The 18623-nt window shown below is 41.6% G+C and overlaps 1 protein-coding gene across 6 annotated transcripts in view; it reads right to left on the bottom strand.

Moving 5' to 3' along the window:
• The window catches only part of pds5a (PDS5 cohesin associated factor A), a 21252-nt gene continuing 2629 nt past the window's right edge, over positions 1 to 18623 (bottom strand). For 2 of the 6 annotated variants that reach the window (XM_086032803.1, XM_086032799.1), the window contains exons 2-33: positions 17589 to 17741; positions 13070 to 13273; positions 12881 to 12967; positions 12698 to 12795; positions 11804 to 11930; positions 11563 to 11643; positions 11155 to 11295; positions 10820 to 10935; positions 10131 to 10225; positions 9879 to 10024; positions 9610 to 9761; positions 9352 to 9465; positions 8644 to 8725; positions 8514 to 8562; positions 8281 to 8420; positions 7908 to 8023; positions 7423 to 7528; positions 7079 to 7239; positions 6882 to 7005; positions 6620 to 6778; positions 6452 to 6520; positions 5707 to 5843; positions 5297 to 5420; positions 4659 to 4863; positions 4468 to 4582; positions 4245 to 4377; positions 4041 to 4160; positions 3611 to 3673; positions 2311 to 2456; positions 1350 to 1437; positions 1006 to 1262; positions 1 to 386 (exon numbers count right to left, since the gene is read on the bottom strand). In XM_086032803.1, coding sequence (XP_085888929.1) covers positions 383 to 386; positions 1006 to 1262; positions 1350 to 1437; positions 2311 to 2456; positions 3611 to 3673; positions 4041 to 4160; positions 4245 to 4377; positions 4468 to 4582; positions 4659 to 4863; positions 5297 to 5420; positions 5707 to 5843; positions 6452 to 6520; positions 6620 to 6778; positions 6882 to 7005; positions 7079 to 7239; positions 7423 to 7528; positions 7908 to 8023; positions 8281 to 8420; positions 8514 to 8562; positions 8644 to 8725; positions 9352 to 9465; positions 9610 to 9761; positions 9879 to 10024; positions 10131 to 10225; positions 10820 to 10935; positions 11155 to 11295; positions 11563 to 11643; positions 11804 to 11930; positions 12698 to 12795; positions 12881 to 12967; positions 13070 to 13273; positions 17589 to 17702 — 3873 coding nt within the window. In that variant the 5' untranslated portion in view covers positions 17703 to 17741 and the 3' untranslated portion in view covers positions 1 to 382. Of the gene's footprint in view, positions 387 to 1001; positions 1263 to 1349; positions 1438 to 2310; positions 2457 to 3610; positions 3674 to 4040; positions 4161 to 4244; positions 4378 to 4467; positions 4583 to 4658; positions 4864 to 5296; positions 5421 to 5706; positions 5844 to 6451; positions 6521 to 6619; positions 6779 to 6881; positions 7006 to 7078; positions 7240 to 7422; positions 7529 to 7907; positions 8024 to 8280; positions 8421 to 8513; positions 8563 to 8643; positions 8726 to 9351; positions 9466 to 9609; positions 9762 to 9878; positions 10025 to 10130; positions 10226 to 10819; positions 10936 to 11154; positions 11296 to 11562; positions 11644 to 11803; positions 11931 to 12697; positions 12796 to 12880; positions 12968 to 13069; positions 13274 to 17588; positions 17742 to 17941; positions 18181 to 18325; positions 18609 to 18623 lie in introns of those variants that run through there. The other 4 variants (XM_086032801.1, XM_086032802.1, XM_086032804.1 and 1 more) reach the window with 4 other exon arrangements.

Genomic DNA, 18623 nt, shown 5'->3' on the forward strand with positions numbered 1-18623 from the left:
GGAGGATTTTTACCAGGGAATTTAATAAGCAATAGTCATACCGGATTAAAATTTCTGTAAAATGTCCCATGATTTTTTTTTTCCTTTTCTTAAAAATGTCTCCACAAAAGAAGCATAGCATGACAAAAAAAAAAAAAAAGAAGAGGGGAAAAATATAAGTTTAAGACCTACATACAACGAGCTTCAAATTATAACTACAGCGTGTTTAGAACTTTCTAGGACATCATGATAGTCCAACGTGGGGGTAAAATGTAGATCTATGTGACGGAATTAAGAAAAGGTCCATAAATGTCCAGGAGGATGTAAACCAGAGGAACATGTACGATGGCGTGGGAGGCTTTGAAGAAATTGGGTCCTTCTACTACAGTTGTGGCTCCACTCTTTACCTTGAACACAACAAGCATCATAGAAAAGTCAATCGAATTAGAATCAAATCAAAACGGCACAAATACCAATGCCTTTTTTTTTTTTTTTTCTTCTTCCTGAGGAGATGACGAAGACATATATTGCGGAGAAGCTCATTTTGGTTTCACATGGATGACGTCTGATTTATTGAGACGAGGGCAGGTCTCCACTACAGCGCTTGTCCTCATTAGGGTTGCGGTTGAGCTGAGCTCACATGGTTCCTACATCTTAAGGCAAGGAGCAGAACCAGGATAAACAGATTTCTAACCGACCCCAAAAGCCTATGTAGGAAATGAAATGACAAAGGCAATTATAATATTTAGTTTGTTTTGATTCTAATTATGAACAGACAATGTCAGTAATTACTTTTTTTTTTTTTTTTTTCCAATTCTGGTTTTATTTAAAACAGCCTCGCAAGACCACCGTTGCAAGTCTGACTTTAAAAAGATAAGATTCACACTTCCGGTGTTAAATTGGTTCAATGGGTTTGTTGCTCCTGGACACGTTTTCGTCGATAAAATGACGTTGCAAACGTAAGTTCATTCAATTGACATTTGCGCAGAAACGCACAACGTTAGCTCGTCTCTGTTGGACTCTTACCTCTGCAGGTCCATCTGTCGATTCGTCCCCTCGTCGTTCTGCTGCTTTGACATCTTAATGGACTCCGCCGGGGTGGAGTTGGGCTCCGCTCCTCTCTTCTTGCCTCTTCCGGCCCCGCCGCCCGTCGACGCCGTGTCTTTGCTTGCCGCCGTAGGAGGAGAAACAGCCGCCGCCGCCGTTTTGGGTGGCCGGCCACGCCGTTTCGTGGGCTGCGTTTCCGTTCCAGCCTCGCCGGTCGTGTTCTTACTCGCCTCGATCTAAAACAGCGCGAGCAAGATGAAGGTGGAGCGACTATGCGGTATGAGCCGTACTTGTCGACAATCAATCCCTCCAGCGGAGCATACCTTCTTTACGTCTTCCTTCTTGATGACCGGGTTCTCATTATTTTCTTGCGTTTGACTCTCTGTGGCATCTGTGGCTGTGATGCTTTTACTGTAAGTTGAAAACCACACAAATGAAGAGGCTACATTGCTTTCACTGCCAGTGTGTGTGTGTGAATTTTGGAGTACAGAGAACCGCCGTTCATCACAGGGATTTCATTGTTGCCAAACCCGTAACAATCATTTTAAAAATGTAACAGTATTTGAACACAAAAAAATGTATAGAAAATACTGTATGCACTCTAGAGTCTAAGATACAATGGATATAAAAAGTCTACACACCCCTGTCAAATGCCAGGTACGTACTTGTAATGAAAGAATGTGACCCAGATCAATTATTTAACTTTTCCCCAACCCTCATTTGACCTCTAACTTGTATAACTCCATTTGGGAGGAGCGGGGGGAAGGAATCTTTTGGAGAGAAGAAGTGAAAATGACAGAATGTGGTTGCACAAGTATACACACCCTCATGACTGCGGATGTGGCTATTTTCAGGATTAACCGATCACATTCAAACTCATAAATCAGCACACACTTGCCACCATTTAGAGCGCCTTCGGTTGACCCCAAATTGAAATGCACTGCTTGTGTCTTTAAGAGGCGGGGTCTGGTGGGGTGGCGTATCACCATGGCGAAGCTCCATGAGTGTTTGGGTGTGAGGCATGGCTGACAGCAAAGGGCGCTAAGTGTGATCATTGTGTTTGGGTTTTACTGTTCTCCCAGCATGGCTGGAAAGAGCATCAGAAACTGGTTATCCTTTCCCACATGCAATTTTAATTACATTAATTAAAAAAAAAAAAAAATCGCAGACTTCAACGATATGGTTGTGACAGACAGCTAGATATGTTCTGCAAAAAAAAAAAAAAGAAAAAAAAGATGTGTATGGTGGGGGTAAAACCCCTATAAATTGGTTTGGAGCGTGTACCTGTTCTTGTTGACCGTGGAGGAGCTTAACGGCGAGGAGTTGGTGCTGGTATTACTTGTATCCGAGACTGCCTGGGCCTTAAAGATCTTCCTGCCTGGTACAGTCAGAGTTTTGTTGACAGTCACCAACACTGGAGCTTGCTTAGGCTGCAGAACAAGGACAACGGACAAGGTTGGCTGTAGTTAACATTACTACAGAGAGGGGGAAAAGAAACCCGATAACAGTTATGAATTAAGGTTAAGTAACTGCTCTACAGTTTGTACACTAGTAAAATGTTTGCACCTTTTAAAATTTGCACCAAAATGACATGTCGGCCAGGACATGTCGCAAAAATAAAAAAAATAAAAAAACACAGGGGTCCTCTGTGTACGACGGTATCAATAAATGACATTTCCCAGTTTAATGTGCAATTATTTTTTGCAAGGTCCTCTTCTCATGCGTTTGAAATGGCAATCAAATGTATTATTTGGGGAAATTTAAATAGTTTTTATTATAGAACATTACTCATGAGTACTGGTTTTTTTTGCTGTCTTGAATTATTTTTTTGCTCATGGGATTTTCTTCACAATGTATGTCTAGCTGATTCATTCAATTATATACAATTGTCCCAATTTATTACTATAGTTTACAATGGAATGAAATGTGTACATTTTCATACATGTTACTGCTGAGTTTTGTGCTCGTCGTTGGCAGCGTGAGTTCGATTTTTAATGATTTATTTGATCACGCGTGGCCTGGTCGACTCACTCGCTTGGCACCAGCTCCAAACATGCGTTCAGCCATGGGCACAGTATTCTAATTAAATTACTGTAACACGATTTATTAAAGCAGCACTGGGCAAGAAATCGACCTTCATAAAATGTTTTCACAACTCTCTTGATGAGACATTGACTTACAAGTACAGTAGTTGAATGGGACTTTTGTCATGCCCTGAGGGGGTCTGTATCGTTTTTACTGGCACAAAGCAATTTTGGGGAGGGTGGGCTATACCCTGGCACACAAAAAAATACAAATGTCCTGAATCGCTTTACGGCACACTCACTTCCTCCTTTCGCTATAAGGACGGCTCAGGATTTCACGACACTACGCGCTGGCACGCATGGGAAATGTGGTTGATTTTTGTCCAAACACTACCGCTTTGGTCGACATGGCACCGCCATAATCAACAAAAACTGACATATGACGCAGTGTTGCTTTAAATAGAGAATGAAAAAAAACACCCCACTCTTCTTCAAAGTAGCCTTTTAGATGAGACGTGCACACGTCAATGGTGATGATGAGGATACTTTGCAACATTTACCTTTCCCGTGAGCAGCATTTGTCTCATTTCTCCTGACAAATAGTCTTTGTCATTTTTGATGTCCTGGTGAAAAGAAAGAAAATGGTATAAAATGAGGATCAAGGATCGATTTCAAAGAGGAAGTCAACCCCAAAATTTTCTATGCCGTCCCAAAATTGCTGCCCCCTGAGACGGACAAAAACAAGTGGATTTTACTGCTTAACTCATATTCCACGAATGGAATATTAATCAGAAAGCCGTTTTTAGACTAGTGGGACCGCAAAGAACACACTATATTATTGTGAAGAACTTTTGCGGTTGACTTCCTTGTTAACGTCTTTGGTGAGTCAAAAGCAAAAATGTATAAGGTTGCTGTTAATTACAACAATGAAATGTACGCAGAGCGTGTTGTCACAACTGAATCAGCATTCCGATATTCAAGGGTTATTACCTTGTCTAGCGCGAGGAAGAACGTGGGGCATAAAACGGGGTCGCTTGGGCAATCCAGGTGACACGCGGTGCTCTTGTTAGCGATGACGAAGAGAGCGACGTCACACACGATATACAGCTTCTGAAAGTGCAAAAACAACATGAGGAAAGGCTACAAAAGGGATGCCGCTGTGTCGGTTCACATTTGTTGCTGCGTCGCGTGTACCTCGTTGGCTTTCAGGTCTTCAGGGCATTGCGCATCTTTGGTCAGTTTGATGTTCTCCACCATCTTCCGCAGGAAGGCGTGACTGTTATTCTCATTCTTGGTCATCAGCACCTCCAGCATGAACCACAGACACCTGAGCGCAGCAGGCAAAACAAAAACATTGGCTGAGGAGCAGTCCCTTGTCAGCGAACGACGCAAAAAACACACATCGCCCGCCACGCACTCTTTAATGTCTTTGAGCTGTTCATATTCCTGCGGTTTCGTAAAGTCCGGGTCATGTGCCAGCAGGTGGATCATGAAAGGAACGACGTACTCTGGGAGGAAGGAGACCATTTTTTCTGCGAAGAGAAAGAGATCAAATTCTTGATCATAGTGCTCTCTCAGACCGTGTTATTGAAAAGTGACCACGTTTACCCTGAGTGAGCGAGTTCTGCTTGATGTACTCTCGGCGCACTGAGATGTTCTTGAGTAGGCACTGTCGGGCGTGGGCGCGGCGCTCCTTCACCGGGTCCTTGGCACACAGGGCGAAGACTGCCAGGTACTCCAGCGGCAGGGAGAGCTTCGCGAGAGCCAAGTGCAACTTCTGAGCAAAGATCTGACGCACCTGGTAGCACTCGTCCTGCGTGCAGGAGGAAACGGAGCAACTCAATTACCTCAAGGCATTGGCACCATATGTCCTTGCGCTTAATGGCCTCTTTATTAGGTACACCCGCAAAATTCAATGCAAGAGCTCAAAAACGCGGGTGTTGCAAATATGTCGCAATTTTGATTTGACACCGTCGGCGGTATTAAACGGACCATGTTTGCTAATGCGGTACCACTGGCCGTGATGAATTGCACTGCATCACACAGATTTATTCCAAATATTTGGGGAAACCTGTGTAACTGCACGTTCGTCAGAATATTAGAAACATCTCCAATTGCGATGAAGCTCAGTTCGAGCCAACTGTTATCAAATAACGGCCAAAGGGTGTGCCCAACGGGAAATGCATCGACTCAGCAAAACATCCCGCTAATAAGTTTGCTTAGCGCCAATTGAAGGACAGACTGACATTGATAACAAGGCCGCACAGCTGGAACTGTTCAGGTGTGATGATTTCATGGTAACAGGGCTCCTGGGCCAGCTTCATAATGGCGCCACCTGCGGCCAGCCTTAGACGAGACATGTCTGATTTGCTGTAGGGAGAAAGAAACGGTAAGACAAAACAACCTGTTAAGAATGATTTGAAACACACTAGAGCAGTGGTCCCCCATTTGGTACCGGGCCTGGCGGACAGGCTGAGGAGGAAAAAAAAATGGGAATATAAACATTTTTTTTTTTGGTAGGGGAACATAAACTTCCAGATGGGATATATTCATCAGCAGGGCGTTGAACTTCAGTAGTCGTCCTCCATTAAAATGTAGCCATAAGTCAGTATAAGACCTACGTTTATCTACTGATGCTGATCCAGTCCTTTCCTACCTGATCTTTTTTTGCTCTGTGAGGTCTCCCTCGCTAACCAGCATGGCTGACAGCAAGCGTAACGTGGAGTTTGCCGACTTGGATTGGTTGTTCTTCATGCCGAGTAACCAACGCACCAGCAGCTTGATGGCTTGGACCTGAAGATCAGATGAACACGAATAATTAGATGAATAGTGGGGTGCATGCACTGTTGGAATGTGCCTCTTTAATTGCACAAGAAATGCATCCCACTTGCACCTAAAAGGTCTTATTCAATGAGATAAGCCCTGAAAGTGGAGCAATTGCATAAAAACTTTTATTCATTCTTAAAAAACAATTCAAAGGCAAGCAAATAAGATCCAAAAAAGGGGATTTGTGTTACTGGATCTTATCCGATTGTGCCAAAGCATCAGCATAAACTGACAAATGCTTTAAGGCGGAAGTCAACCCAAACATTTTTTTTTTTTTTTAAAGAATATGTTCTATGCAGGCCCGCTAGTTGAAACAAGGTATTCTGATAAATATTGTGTTTGCGGAATAAGAGTTAATCCATCCGTTTGTAGCCATCTCAGGGGGCGGCCATTTTGTCACTCCGGTCAAATGAAAAATTTTCTCTCTCACAGGATTTTGCAACTAAACTCATTCCATATTAATCACAATGCCTTGTTTCAATTAATGGGCTTGCATAGAACATATTCTTAGGAAAAAAAAAATGCTTGTGTTGACCTCCCTTTCAAGGTAGGTGTGTGCGCGGTGTGTCTCCCACCTTAGCCAGAACTTCAGGTGAAACTTCTTCATCAGTGGTCCACAGCTTACCATTCTTGTTTCCCACCGACTAGAGACACAAAAACACAATATAAACCCAACCTTTATTTTTAAACATACTACCACCACCTAATCAATTATTACAAAATGGGAGCACGTTCGCACACACCCTATCATTCATGAGCAGGTCTTTGACGATGAAGTTAGCCACTATGGACTTCATTGGCGAGGCAAACTGATCTGGTGCCAACATGGAAATGTGGCCGAGTGACACAAGCGGCGTGATGAGCTGCTCAGGAACGTCTGCGTTTAGACTCCGCGACAAAGGCTGCGAGTATAGAAGAGACATACCACGTCAAGATTTTTCTTTTTTTTTTCCCCCCCACCAACAAAGCATCTCAAACATGTAGGCTTTGTTTTCAGTGCTCTACCTCAAAAATTTGAGCCAACTGCACTTCCTTGTTGTTGAAGATGGCATGTATACAGTGCACAGCCTGCTTGGCCTGATGAGGTGTCCCCCTCTTAGCTTTCTGATGTAGAATGGGAATTAGAGTCCTGATGGATGCATAGGATCATTTATAAGTAAGGATGCAATTCACCATTAGGGTGTGTTGGCTGTAACACATACGATCTTATCTGTGGTAGTTCTGTCTCAATTTTCTGTCCGGTATTTCTGAATATCTGGATCGCTGCCTCGGCCACCTTGTCGTCCTCCATTTTCAGGCACTGGAGGAGAGACTCATAGGTCTCTGATGAGTGGAATGCTGTGGGGTGGGTGAACGACAGAACCTAAAAGGAGTCATAAGAATGGTTACGTAACACTGAAGACAATTTTGTCCTTTGAAAGAATTAGGATTGCTTTGAGGAATCCGATTCATTCAATACATGACAGATGATCAATTTGCAATGAACTGAAAAAAAAAAAAAAAAAATTCTAAAAATGAAATGGGATAACTTTGTGCTGTCAAGTACCTTGAGTAGCTCCAAGCCTGAGCGGATGGCTGTATCGGGGGTAACGCCCTCTTCATCGTCATCTGCAGTGCCTTCAATTGACTTGTTGAGCAGTTTTACCAAAGCACTAAAATAGAAACAGCCTAGGTTGTAAAAGGTTTAAATAACCTAAGGCGGTTTTTCATTTTTAAGACTACAACATAATAATTATGAAGTAATAGTAAAAGATAATCTATTAAACCACAGTGTTGTCTGCCCGAATGGTTATTTTCCAGAAAGGGGTTAACCTTCCAACCTAGCTGATACTGCAGTTACACCTCACAACCACATGGTGTCTCACTGAATGAGAAAAGCCAGTGGAAGGTGTTACACAATGGCAAACATGAATCCAAGTTTCATAGGTTCAACAACTGTGCTCCTATTTACACTGTACTTCCATTTGTGCACCACAGAACATTTCACAAGCGATGACAGTTTTTGTTTTTTTTAATAGTAACTTTTCACACCTGATGGCTTCAGAGTCGATGTGGACAGGGGCGATGCGTTCCAGCAGGAACTTCACCATCTCCAAGAAAGGGTTGGTCGGTTGTTTGGGAAATGTTAACTTCCGAGTGATTTCCCTCTGTAGGAACAACAAACAGTAATGGTGTTTATTTTGTCAGCTTCTAGATTAAGGCCAAGATATGAATCAATACATCTGTAACAACCTCATTTATGACGATTTGACTGGTTGTATGGCAGTTTTGCATTCATACGAGTGACAATCAAAAACGTGGAGAGAACGGGAAAATGTTCTCTACTTGTGACTACACTCATGCTCTGATTAAAGCGCCATGCCTTTTGAATACAACCACAAACGGCAAGCACGAATTCTCTCACCACACAGGTCTCCGCCTGTTTGCAAGAGCAAGTCGGACTGATGAGAATCTCAAGTTGGGCTCTGAGCTTCTCATCTTCACCAAGAACCTGGTTGAACTTTTTCATGAAATCTTGAGCTTTCCCCGCATCTGGCAGGTTCTCTGAAAAACGCACAAAAGAAAAATAGTGCTGATTTATCTGGCGATTACTGACTATCACGAAAACAACAGTCATTGAGTAGATGGGCTACTGACTTGCAATATTCATCAGCTTCCCAAACATGGCAGTGTTATTGGCTTCAGACTAAAGGCGAGAGGAAAACATGGTTACAGATAATACATCCACATCTGTGTCTGAAGACAAAGCTCATTTGAGTCAACGCACCACAGGCAGTTTGTGAAGGTCAAGCAGCTCTTTAACCAGGCCCCTCAGCATATTCTGACACTTCCACATTTCATTCAAAGCCCTGAGAGGATAAAAAGATAACAAACAAATGAGACACAATAGTGCACAAGTACGGCCTTTATTCTGCTGAGTTATTTACATTTTATAATGGTGAGCTTGTGGTACACGTATGTAATAATAATTTGGTTTATCGAGTGTCTTCACATCTCCAAAACGGGCTCCAAGCAATTTTCTTTTTTTGTGATTGTTTTGCTAAAAGTGTGATGCTGATCACGCTGGTAAACAGCCCATTTTAGTCAGAGATGGCTCTTTTGTTTAATCCATAATAAATCCTTACTATATTACATAACATTTTTATGAAAGCCTTGTGAAAGCCAAAATTTGTTGCAGGCGGTCAGCCACTCATTAAAACTAATTGCAGAGCTCCATACATTGCAGCGCAGTTCAGTGGCTTTCGGTCGCATCACTTGGTGTGCGGCCGCACCAATTAGTGGCGAGTGCCACGTTTATCACTTTTCAATTTATTGTTTTACTTTTATGACCAAGAATTATTACCAAGTATGACTTTGGGGCTGCATAAAATATATGATTGCAAAGGAAATTTTGGGGTTGACTTCCACTTCAAGGTTCCACTGTACTTTGTCCGGAAAATACAAAAATAAGACTGGTTGGTTCAGGATTACTGACTTGACAGCGTTGGTGTCCAGGCAGGCATACAGGTAATAGAGACACTTCATCTTCTCCTCTGTTTCAAGGCTGTGGGGGACCATGAAGTGGGCAAAGATCTTTTCCACTAATAACCTGCAGAACAGATTGCGAGCGTCAGAGGAAATTTCATTATTAGCCAAGATTCTGTGGTGCATTTGGAAAAAAAATCTCATCTATCGAGTCATCCTACCATTGAGGTACATTTTTTTTTAAATTTAATTTAGATCGAAATCTCACTTGTCATCAATGCTGTTCTGGTAGTAGATGTGCAGCAGCTTGTCTTTGATCCAGCTGATCAAGAGGGCAGACTCCTTCCCCGCCTCGTGGTGCAAACAGTACTTTTTATAAAGCTGAGCCAGACCCATCATCGCCTCCTTACGCACTCGCCACTGTCAGGAGTCAAATATACGCGAGAAACATGCTCAATATGCTCCATTTCATGCCCATGCATGTATTCAGAAGTCATGTGACCATGCGATTATGTTACACTGCTGCATTTATCTCACCCTCTTATCCAGCGTCCTCTCTCTTACGAAGCCCAACAGCTGGTCATTGACCAAATTCAGATCCTTCTTCCCAGCATTGATGATGGTGACGATGACATCATGACGAATGGCTTCCTCGGGGTCATGGGAACGCACTTTCAAAAACTCTTGAGTGAGGCGTTTGGAGAATGCATGTGAAGTGCATTGAATTAGGAGGAGAAAATCAAACTAATCCACTGTGTGTGTCAAGACAACGCCAAAGCATGTGCACACCTGTAAGGTCTCTGGCCAAGTCTGGGTGGTTCATGAGACAGTGGCTGGCAAACTTCACACACTCTAACCTCACCGGGACATGGATATCATTGAACCTGGCGTGGACACACAAGTTACTCTTGAACTAATTGAAAGTGAATAAAGGACGTCTTTGATGTGTCGCTCAACTGTTGTATTTTACAGGAGAAGAATCGTATTCAAGGATCAAAGAAAGCTATTAGAACAGTCTTTGAAACTAAATATTCTTTTTATTTTTTCCCCCACATGAATTCCAAGATTTTACTCAAGTACATATCGGTTCCAAGCTTCGTAAAAAAAATTGTAGTTGAAAAATACGATTAATCGAAATTATGGAAAATTTTGTGATGAATTAGTTAAAAAAATTTAATCGATTGACAGCACTAATAAATAAATACTTAAGTGACTGCTCCTTAGCCTTACCAGCATATTGCAGAGCCCCTATGTAGACAACGGACAAGCATTTAAATCCCCATAATAGACATTTGAAAAAATAAAAAATAAATGCCCTCGGGTCTTTTTGGCACCAGATTGCATAAACCCGTGTATTAGAATGCACCTCAAATTATGACACCTCAAACACATTAAATTGCACTACTTGTAATGTTTACTTTCCACTCGAAGCAGTTCAGTGGCATGACCCATGTCTGCACGGGGTCCACGCAACTCACCGTCCTAAGAAGCACTGCCACAGAGGTCTGTTATGTGAGGCCAGCTCGGAGTCTTTGGCTCCAAACAACTTAGCGAGCAAGCGTACAACGGCCAAACGCTCTTCTCCGTCATTGCTCTGCAAATAAACATGTATGGCGCGTTACATTTATTCATACTTTATCAATACGCTGTGTATAAAACAGCATATTAGTAGACAAAAAGACAAATACAAAAATCCGGAATGACTGCGGACGCTACGCCAATATCTGGATGGCATTCTTTCAAGAAATGCATCAAGTGAACTTGAGAAGTGAAAAGTTAACATTGTGTGTGTGTGTGTGTCTGTGCCATTAACCTTGAGTTTGAATTCTAGCTGTGGCATAACAGAGGTAAGCAGCAATGGATCAATGGCAAAGAGCTCTTGGATCAGGTCAAAGACATGCTCCGACAGGTCACTGACAGAGGATTTGCCCATCACTAAAACCTGATTAAAGAACTGGGGGTGGGGGGGAGACAATAAAAACATTTATTTCAAAAGGGCAGAAGTAAATGATAATCACTACGAGGTTGACAATAAAAAAATAACCCAGATTGACTCATTCACTGCCATTGATGAATTTACTCGTCCTTTCACAGTCCAAACATTCAATCCCAGGAATTTATTTATATTTTTTTTCAAATTTTTTCAAACGTTAGTGTAAAAGAGGGTCTGAAAAGGTCTGGCAGTGAATGAGTTAAGTATAGTGTAAATGCAGCCACCTACATTTGCAATGCACGTTTCTATGGTCTGGACGGTTCTCTTCAGGATAGTCTTTGCAAGATCATACGCTTGTTTGTTCAGATTCTGTTCGACAAAAAAAAAAAAAAAAAAAAAAGTTACATATTGGTGAACATTACGCAACATTGCCTTTCGCTTCTACTCCAAAATTAAAAACAACTCCCAAATTACCGGAATGAGTAAAGATATTGAAATATTCCAAATCATTTCAAGTCTAACTTCTCACCTTGTGTGCAGGGATGAGGTTAATGAGGATGCTATCCAACAGTTCCTGTGTGACTCCATCTCCCTCCATGATAATGGAACACATCAGGTCCATCATGTGCATCTGCACTTTCTGATTGTGGCTGTTACTGCAGGAAGAGGACAGGAAGACACACATGACTGGCTGAAGATCGAGTGAATTGTTTTAGAAATTACTCAAAATGTTTAACATACAGTTCTGTTTGCACAGTGAACCTGCATATTGGTGGGGAATAGCGAAATTCCACCAATAATTGAGGCTCCCTATAAAATGACTATAATTGCCTATATTTATAGTTCATACAATACAGGTCATTTTTTGCTGAAGATTTCATTAAAAAATAGGCAGAAAATCGATGGTGTGTACAATACGTGGGTACAACACCTTTGACGGGGTCGTAATACTCTTAACAGCGGCCCACTGTTTCATTGTTTAACAACCTGCTCGTAGGGCGTCACACTCTCTCTTCCCTCTCGCTCCACCCTATCGGCAAGAGCCTCCCCCACTCCGAAAATCTCTCAATGGATTTGCACTCATCAAGAATGGTCATTTTGTTCTAAAAAAAAAAAAAAGTTGGAAATCTGCCAATAGGCGGATAATTCTCAACCCTGTAATAAACAGGTTAAAGGACATTTAAGTCATTGGATCACAGTTTTAAGAAAGTATTTCTTCCTATAAATCAATCTATCAGTACAGTATATCATTCTATCCAGCCTTGGTCACTTCTTTGGGTGCATGCTTGGGCCCTCACCCACTTGTCAAGAAAGCACTCACACTGTATTTTGTTCTAATTTCATCGTAGCAAAAATAAACAAAAGCAAAAAAGACAACAACTCCAAATATGTAAGCGATATTATGAATAAACAGAGGTCTTACTTGATCACAGAGAAGAGGGTTTTGAAAAGCTGGGTGAAGATCTCATTACAGTCCTCAAGTTCAAAGCATATGTTATACGATTTAACCCATGCCAAGTTCTACAAGAGCAGAGAAGAAATCAAACGAATGAAACATTTGCGTTTTAGTCCGTTGCCTGGTTTAAATAACAGATCCGAGCATCACCTCCAGAAGGTAAAAGTATCTGTTAAACTGAGGGCTCTTGGTGTCTTCCAGTCCCTTCAGCTGCCTAGTGATAAAGAGGAAGATGTCCTAAAGGCAGAAGCACAAATCGCTTGTTAAACCTCAAATTGCCCAAGGATTTTTCACTGTACTGTGTAATATTATAACCGCTGCCAAAAGTGGGCTCCTTGCCTTGAGTTTGTCATGCGACGTGTAGGGGGCCTCGGGGGCATAGATCCTGAAGATGTCAGCCAGGCAGCAGGCGACGAGCAGCCGCACGTCTTTATTGGGGTTCCTGAGGAAGAACTCTGAGGCGAGGTGGAGTGCGAGGCCAAGATACTGCTGCTTCTCCTCTTCAGAATCTTGATCCATGTCCATGTAGGTTTTCACCACCATCTGTGTAGCATGGCAACAGTGACAAAACGTGAGGCGGAATTTATGAGAGTGCTTGAAGTCCAAAGTGCCAGGACAGCGGGGGAGAGTGCTTTATGTACAAACACATTTTCCTTTAATAATAATGAACATAAAAAAAACCACATGTTTTATGTAATTCTAACATCAAAACAATCACAATTATGGACACACAATTATGAATTGGGCCAAAATGAGGAATTATGTAATATCAATAACTTGGATAACATGAAAGAAATCTCAGATTAAAAACAAATCCAAGACTGAAAGTGAAAATTCAAGAAAGCCGTCCTTCGCTGTCTGTGTGCTCCTTTCGACTGTTGTAAAACTGTCCTCCTCTGTGCTCGCTCACCGGGGAGAGCAAACGAGGCAGACACACAAGACAGTTGCGGGAGTGGGGGGATGGGCAAATAGAGTGCACAGCACCACTTGGACGCCTTTTAGCACAAGCAGTCACAAGCTGCCTGATGCCAACATGGAGGAATTATGTGGGCACTGGATGAATGTATTCTAACAAATTGTGCAACTCTATCTCAGATATAGAGCACATTAAACCATTTTTACATGGCTGCTCTGGATTACATTCCAAAGGAGCAAGAAGTGATGCTTTCATATTTGTTTACAGCTCCTATTACAATTTTTAGGAACACAAAAATACATAGGCGAACCTATTTTGACACCCAAATTAAAAGACACTTGATAATATAAAAGCCATCACCCAGGTTATGATTATTCTAGCACGTCTGTTTTATGCATTTAAATGTGTGGGTAGTAGTTCAGCACTGCTCTCAAAAGGATCTTTTTAACTAAGCCTTATTGAAACGCCATTCGCATAAAAGACAAAAGCAATGTCAAAACAATCCCTTTTTACGATGACATGCAAAAATAAATGGAAACTGTAATATACTAACTGCCCCAATGGTTGACATTTTGTGGCATGTGCATTGACGACATTCAGTCACAAAATGGAAGTTGATCATTCTTTAATTAATCTCATTCACTGCCAGACATTTTGAGAGCCTTTTTACCCCCTAACGTTTGAAACAAATTTTGAAAAAAATATAAGTTCCTGGGATTCAATGGCTGGACTGTGAAAAGACAAGTAAATTCGTCAATGGCAGTGAATGAGTTAAAGAAGGCAGTTTCTTGATTAGGACAAGAGTTGGGGAGTGGGGGGGGGAGTTACAGAAGAGAAAAATCAAAATACAAGGCAATAAGAGATAGCAAAGTGAACACATTTTGTCCTCCAAGCAGTATTTATGGCCAGTGTTGGTGTTAGAATACGACTTAGGAACAGAAAGTCAATTTTGTCAACTGAAGCCACAAAGAGAAACGACAAGCCTCCCTAAAGGCCAGACTGAAACCACAGCTGTGTGAGGGAGCCTTGTTGTATCCGGAAAAAAATATATATATATTTTTTTTTAAAGCGTCATACCAAACACAAGTATAGTGGCGGAGTAGAACTGATTTTTTTTTGGGAGGTTTCAGGAAGACATCACGTTCATTCAAGGTAAAGGAAAAAAACCCTTGTCTGATCTCCATCAACCTGCTGTTGCAACCAGGACCAATTCTAAGAATTCTCCATCCCCGCATCGAAAGTAGACACTGTTATTTGATCTCTTTTTTGGAGGTGTTTTTTTTTTTTTTTCCCCCCACGACCTATTGAATTAAGTTCGACGCATAAAACAAAACCACAAATGGGAGTTAAAACATGTTTTTTAGCAAGGGGGCCATATTGTATTCACATACATGATAGAACAGGAATATAATATCACAAGACTTACTGTGCAATTGCATTATAATATTCATTTTAATTCAGAGTAGGGTTGTCCCAATCTCATATTTTGCACCTGAGTCCGACTCGCCAGAACATTCCTCCGCTGGCTTTGTTTACTTCCGCTGTTGCCGGTGTTGTCAAGTATAAAACGTCATTTTTTTCTTTCGGCAATATCCGTGTACCTCTGGATTCTTTTGTTGCTTTGTGGCCCTTCCTTTTTTCTTTTTAAGAATAATGTTAACAATTACTTATTTATCTTTTAAACTTAACATTGTACACTTTTCTTAATGTAACAAATATTCTATATTTCGTTTAAAAATAAACATTTTTTTTACCCAAAATATCTTTTAAAAAGGACATTTGAGAGTTGTAATTTTAATACCGTGATACAGCAATGTTTTTGCTCACGGCTATGAAAACCATCAGAATCTAATATTGGCCCATCTGAGTGTTCCTGAATGTCAACGGCAACAAGCTAAGAAGACCAACAAAACGCTAAACAAACCAATTCAATCTGAATATATTTTGCTAGTCTTTTTCTTAAGCAAACATATTTTGGGAGGAAACAAAAAACTACAAAATTACTCTATATAGAAGTAGCATCCAGATCAATCAGCCACCGATTGTGATCGGACAATTTCCGTGGAAAAGTAAGTGACTGTCATATTACGGAATCAATGTCTTTCTTTGTCAATCACAGACATAGTTTTATTTTTTTTAAACATCTGATTCATTAATAATCAAAAAACTGTAAGATTAAGCACTTATTAAAATAATTGTTATTGACCAGCGCTAAAATTGAAAAATATGCAGCTAATCCATGTGATCAGATGATCAGTAACCGAATCGGCAGCATAAAACCCTGATCGGAACACCTCTGGTATAGCGGCCGTCTGAAATCCCTGATGCACTAAATGCTCATTTTTCTCAAATATTGTGTGTCGTAATCTGTGTTAGTGAGCATGTCTCCTTTGGCGAGATAATCCATCAGAGGCGAGATAATCGCTATCACAGGCGTGGAGTTTTAAGAAGCTGATTAGATAGCGTGATTAAATGCACAGGTGTGCCTTGGGCTACACCAAAACCCATTGAAGAGGAGTGACTGAGTGAGGATGACATTTGACAGGTCACAATCAACAACCTGATCAACTCTCTTAGTGAGGCAAATGATGGTAACATAATCATGCTTTCTCATCAGCATCTATATGCCATATCTGTGAGGTGGATGGATTACTTCGGCAAAGGAGAAGTGCTCACCGACAGATCTAGATCTGTGAACAATATTCGACAGAAATAGATACATTCTGCGTGGCATTATGTATACAAAGCAAATAAGAATAAGAATAAGAATGCCTTTATTGATCCCACAGTGGGGAAATTTTCATTGTTACAGTAGCAAAGATATAGGTCACACAGGGGCGGCGGCATAATGTGGCCATTAATGTATAACATTGACGGCAAACATTTAGAATCAAACCTATGTAGATATACGCAGTAACATGTGTGTATACACATGTGTATACACACCAACCTACATCTACATAAAAAATATGAGGAACACTCATTTCGGCCTGTACATAGTACAGAGGAAAAAAATGTACTCTTTCGTGTCACATCATGGGTGCAGAGTATACACCAGAATGCAAAATACGAAAAAAAAGCATCTTGTTACCCCCTTCCACCTTTTATACAGACATTCATAACTTTATTGTTGACTGCCATTACTGCACAAATAACAATGTGCCACAATAAGTCTTAAAAACTACCTGTGGTAATGCTACTACTGAGCTTTCCTTGTCAAAATTGCGAAAGGTATTAAAAGAGACAATCAGTATTATTAAAGCTCTCACGTGTTAAAATCGGTCACCAAAATATCGGCTATGGTCTATTCTGGTACTTGAGCATCATCTCATGTGTTATCTGTGCCCTACTACTGACTGATGACCAATCCTGGGTGTGTGTACCCCACCTGTCGCGCAACATAGGCTCCAGTTATTCATAATCCTACGAAGGATAAGCGGTGTGGAAAATGGACCATCGGATGGATGTTTGTCTTTCTTATAGTCACACAGTGGGATGCCCACAGATTTCTATGTTTAAAAGAGCTGCGCAGTTTAAATCAATCCATCCACCCTCCTCTACACTGCTTGCCCTCATTAGGCTCGTGGGTGAGCTGGAGTCGATCTCATCTGATGTTTGGCAAGAGGAGTGAAAGAAGCAAACATTTTGTTGCAATTAATAAAAAACATAAAAACATGATTGTACAAGTTCAGGGTTGAAGAACCTGAAGCCCATGGGCCACATACAGGTGCATTTGACTGGGCTGCTCTAAAAACAAAGAGACTATTTGTTACTTCACTGCCATATTTTTTCCGAAATGTGACATGGCCCTCAGAGGACTTGACATGGAAAACAGGTTTCCAACTCCTGTGTTGGTTTGTAAAATTAGAAGTGAGTTTTGGCGTGGTGCCAGAGACCTGGCAAGGCGAAGTACAGTCCGAGCAAGAAAAGACATGTGCGTACCTTCAACCGTTTGACCACCTCATCGTTGCTGATTTTGTCCGTTATCTCTTTGACTCCGGGAGGATAGCAGATCTTGCCGTCGCCCGCCGGTTTCTGCTGTTGCGGGAACTCCATGCCGATATACGTCGGAACCAAGCGGTCTTCTACTGGCCTCTATGGGCCGGAAAACAAAAGTTCAACAGCGCCATGCTACTACACTTAAAAAAAACTCGTTATGAGCACCACTTCACTCTCTAATTGTTCCATTCCTAACACACGCTGCTCGTATGGCGTGGAACTATGTATGTTTGGAGTATGACGAACAGTTTGAACTTACAAAGCCAATATTCAAGCAGATATATGCATATTATTACCTTACAAGCTAATGCCAGCTATAGCTCAGTCCCAGGTTTCCGTAAATACAACTAAATACATCGTCTAGTTAATTAGAGCAGCAGATTTACAACACGAGTCCCATCCCGACGGACTGTGAAGAAACACATTAAATAGTACATGCGAGTCGCCTGTGTTTTACTACTGTCACACAGGTTATCAAATGAGCTAGCGAGGGAGTTCTGGAGCAAAACAGCATTGGCATTTAGCGGGAAGCACAGTTAGCTGCTAACAGCTAGTAGCTGCTACATACAGTGTGTTAGCCGACTAGCTGGCTAGTTGCTAGTGTTAGGCCGCAAACTATTCAGGTAACCATCACATCTCCCTCCTCAGACAACCACAGAGGAAGTCAAGTATGCTTTCACCTAAGCATGAAACATCCACACCGGCGGGTAGATCCCGAGGTTTCCAACAACTGTAACAACTTTCGTAAGTTTAAAAATTGAGCAAATTTACTTGCGGCTCTCTTTTTGGACTTCAACGCATCCGCCTCTAGTGAACATGCGAAGGGCTGCTACCGTTGCCCTGATCTCTCCTCTAACACCAGTAACTTGCGTCCACGGACGATTCTAAGCACCCGAAAAAATGCTACACGCCAATGTTCCCAAACGGCGCCAGTATAATCACAGCTGAATTGCACAGTAACCGTTTGCTGGTATTTAC

Source organism: Filicampus tigris, chromosome 6 (genome assembly GCF_054856515.1).
Source record: "Filicampus tigris isolate MCC_2025a chromosome 6, RoL_Ftig_1.0, whole genome shotgun sequence".
Lineage (NCBI taxonomy): Eukaryota > Metazoa > Chordata > Actinopteri > Syngnathiformes > Syngnathidae > Filicampus > Filicampus tigris.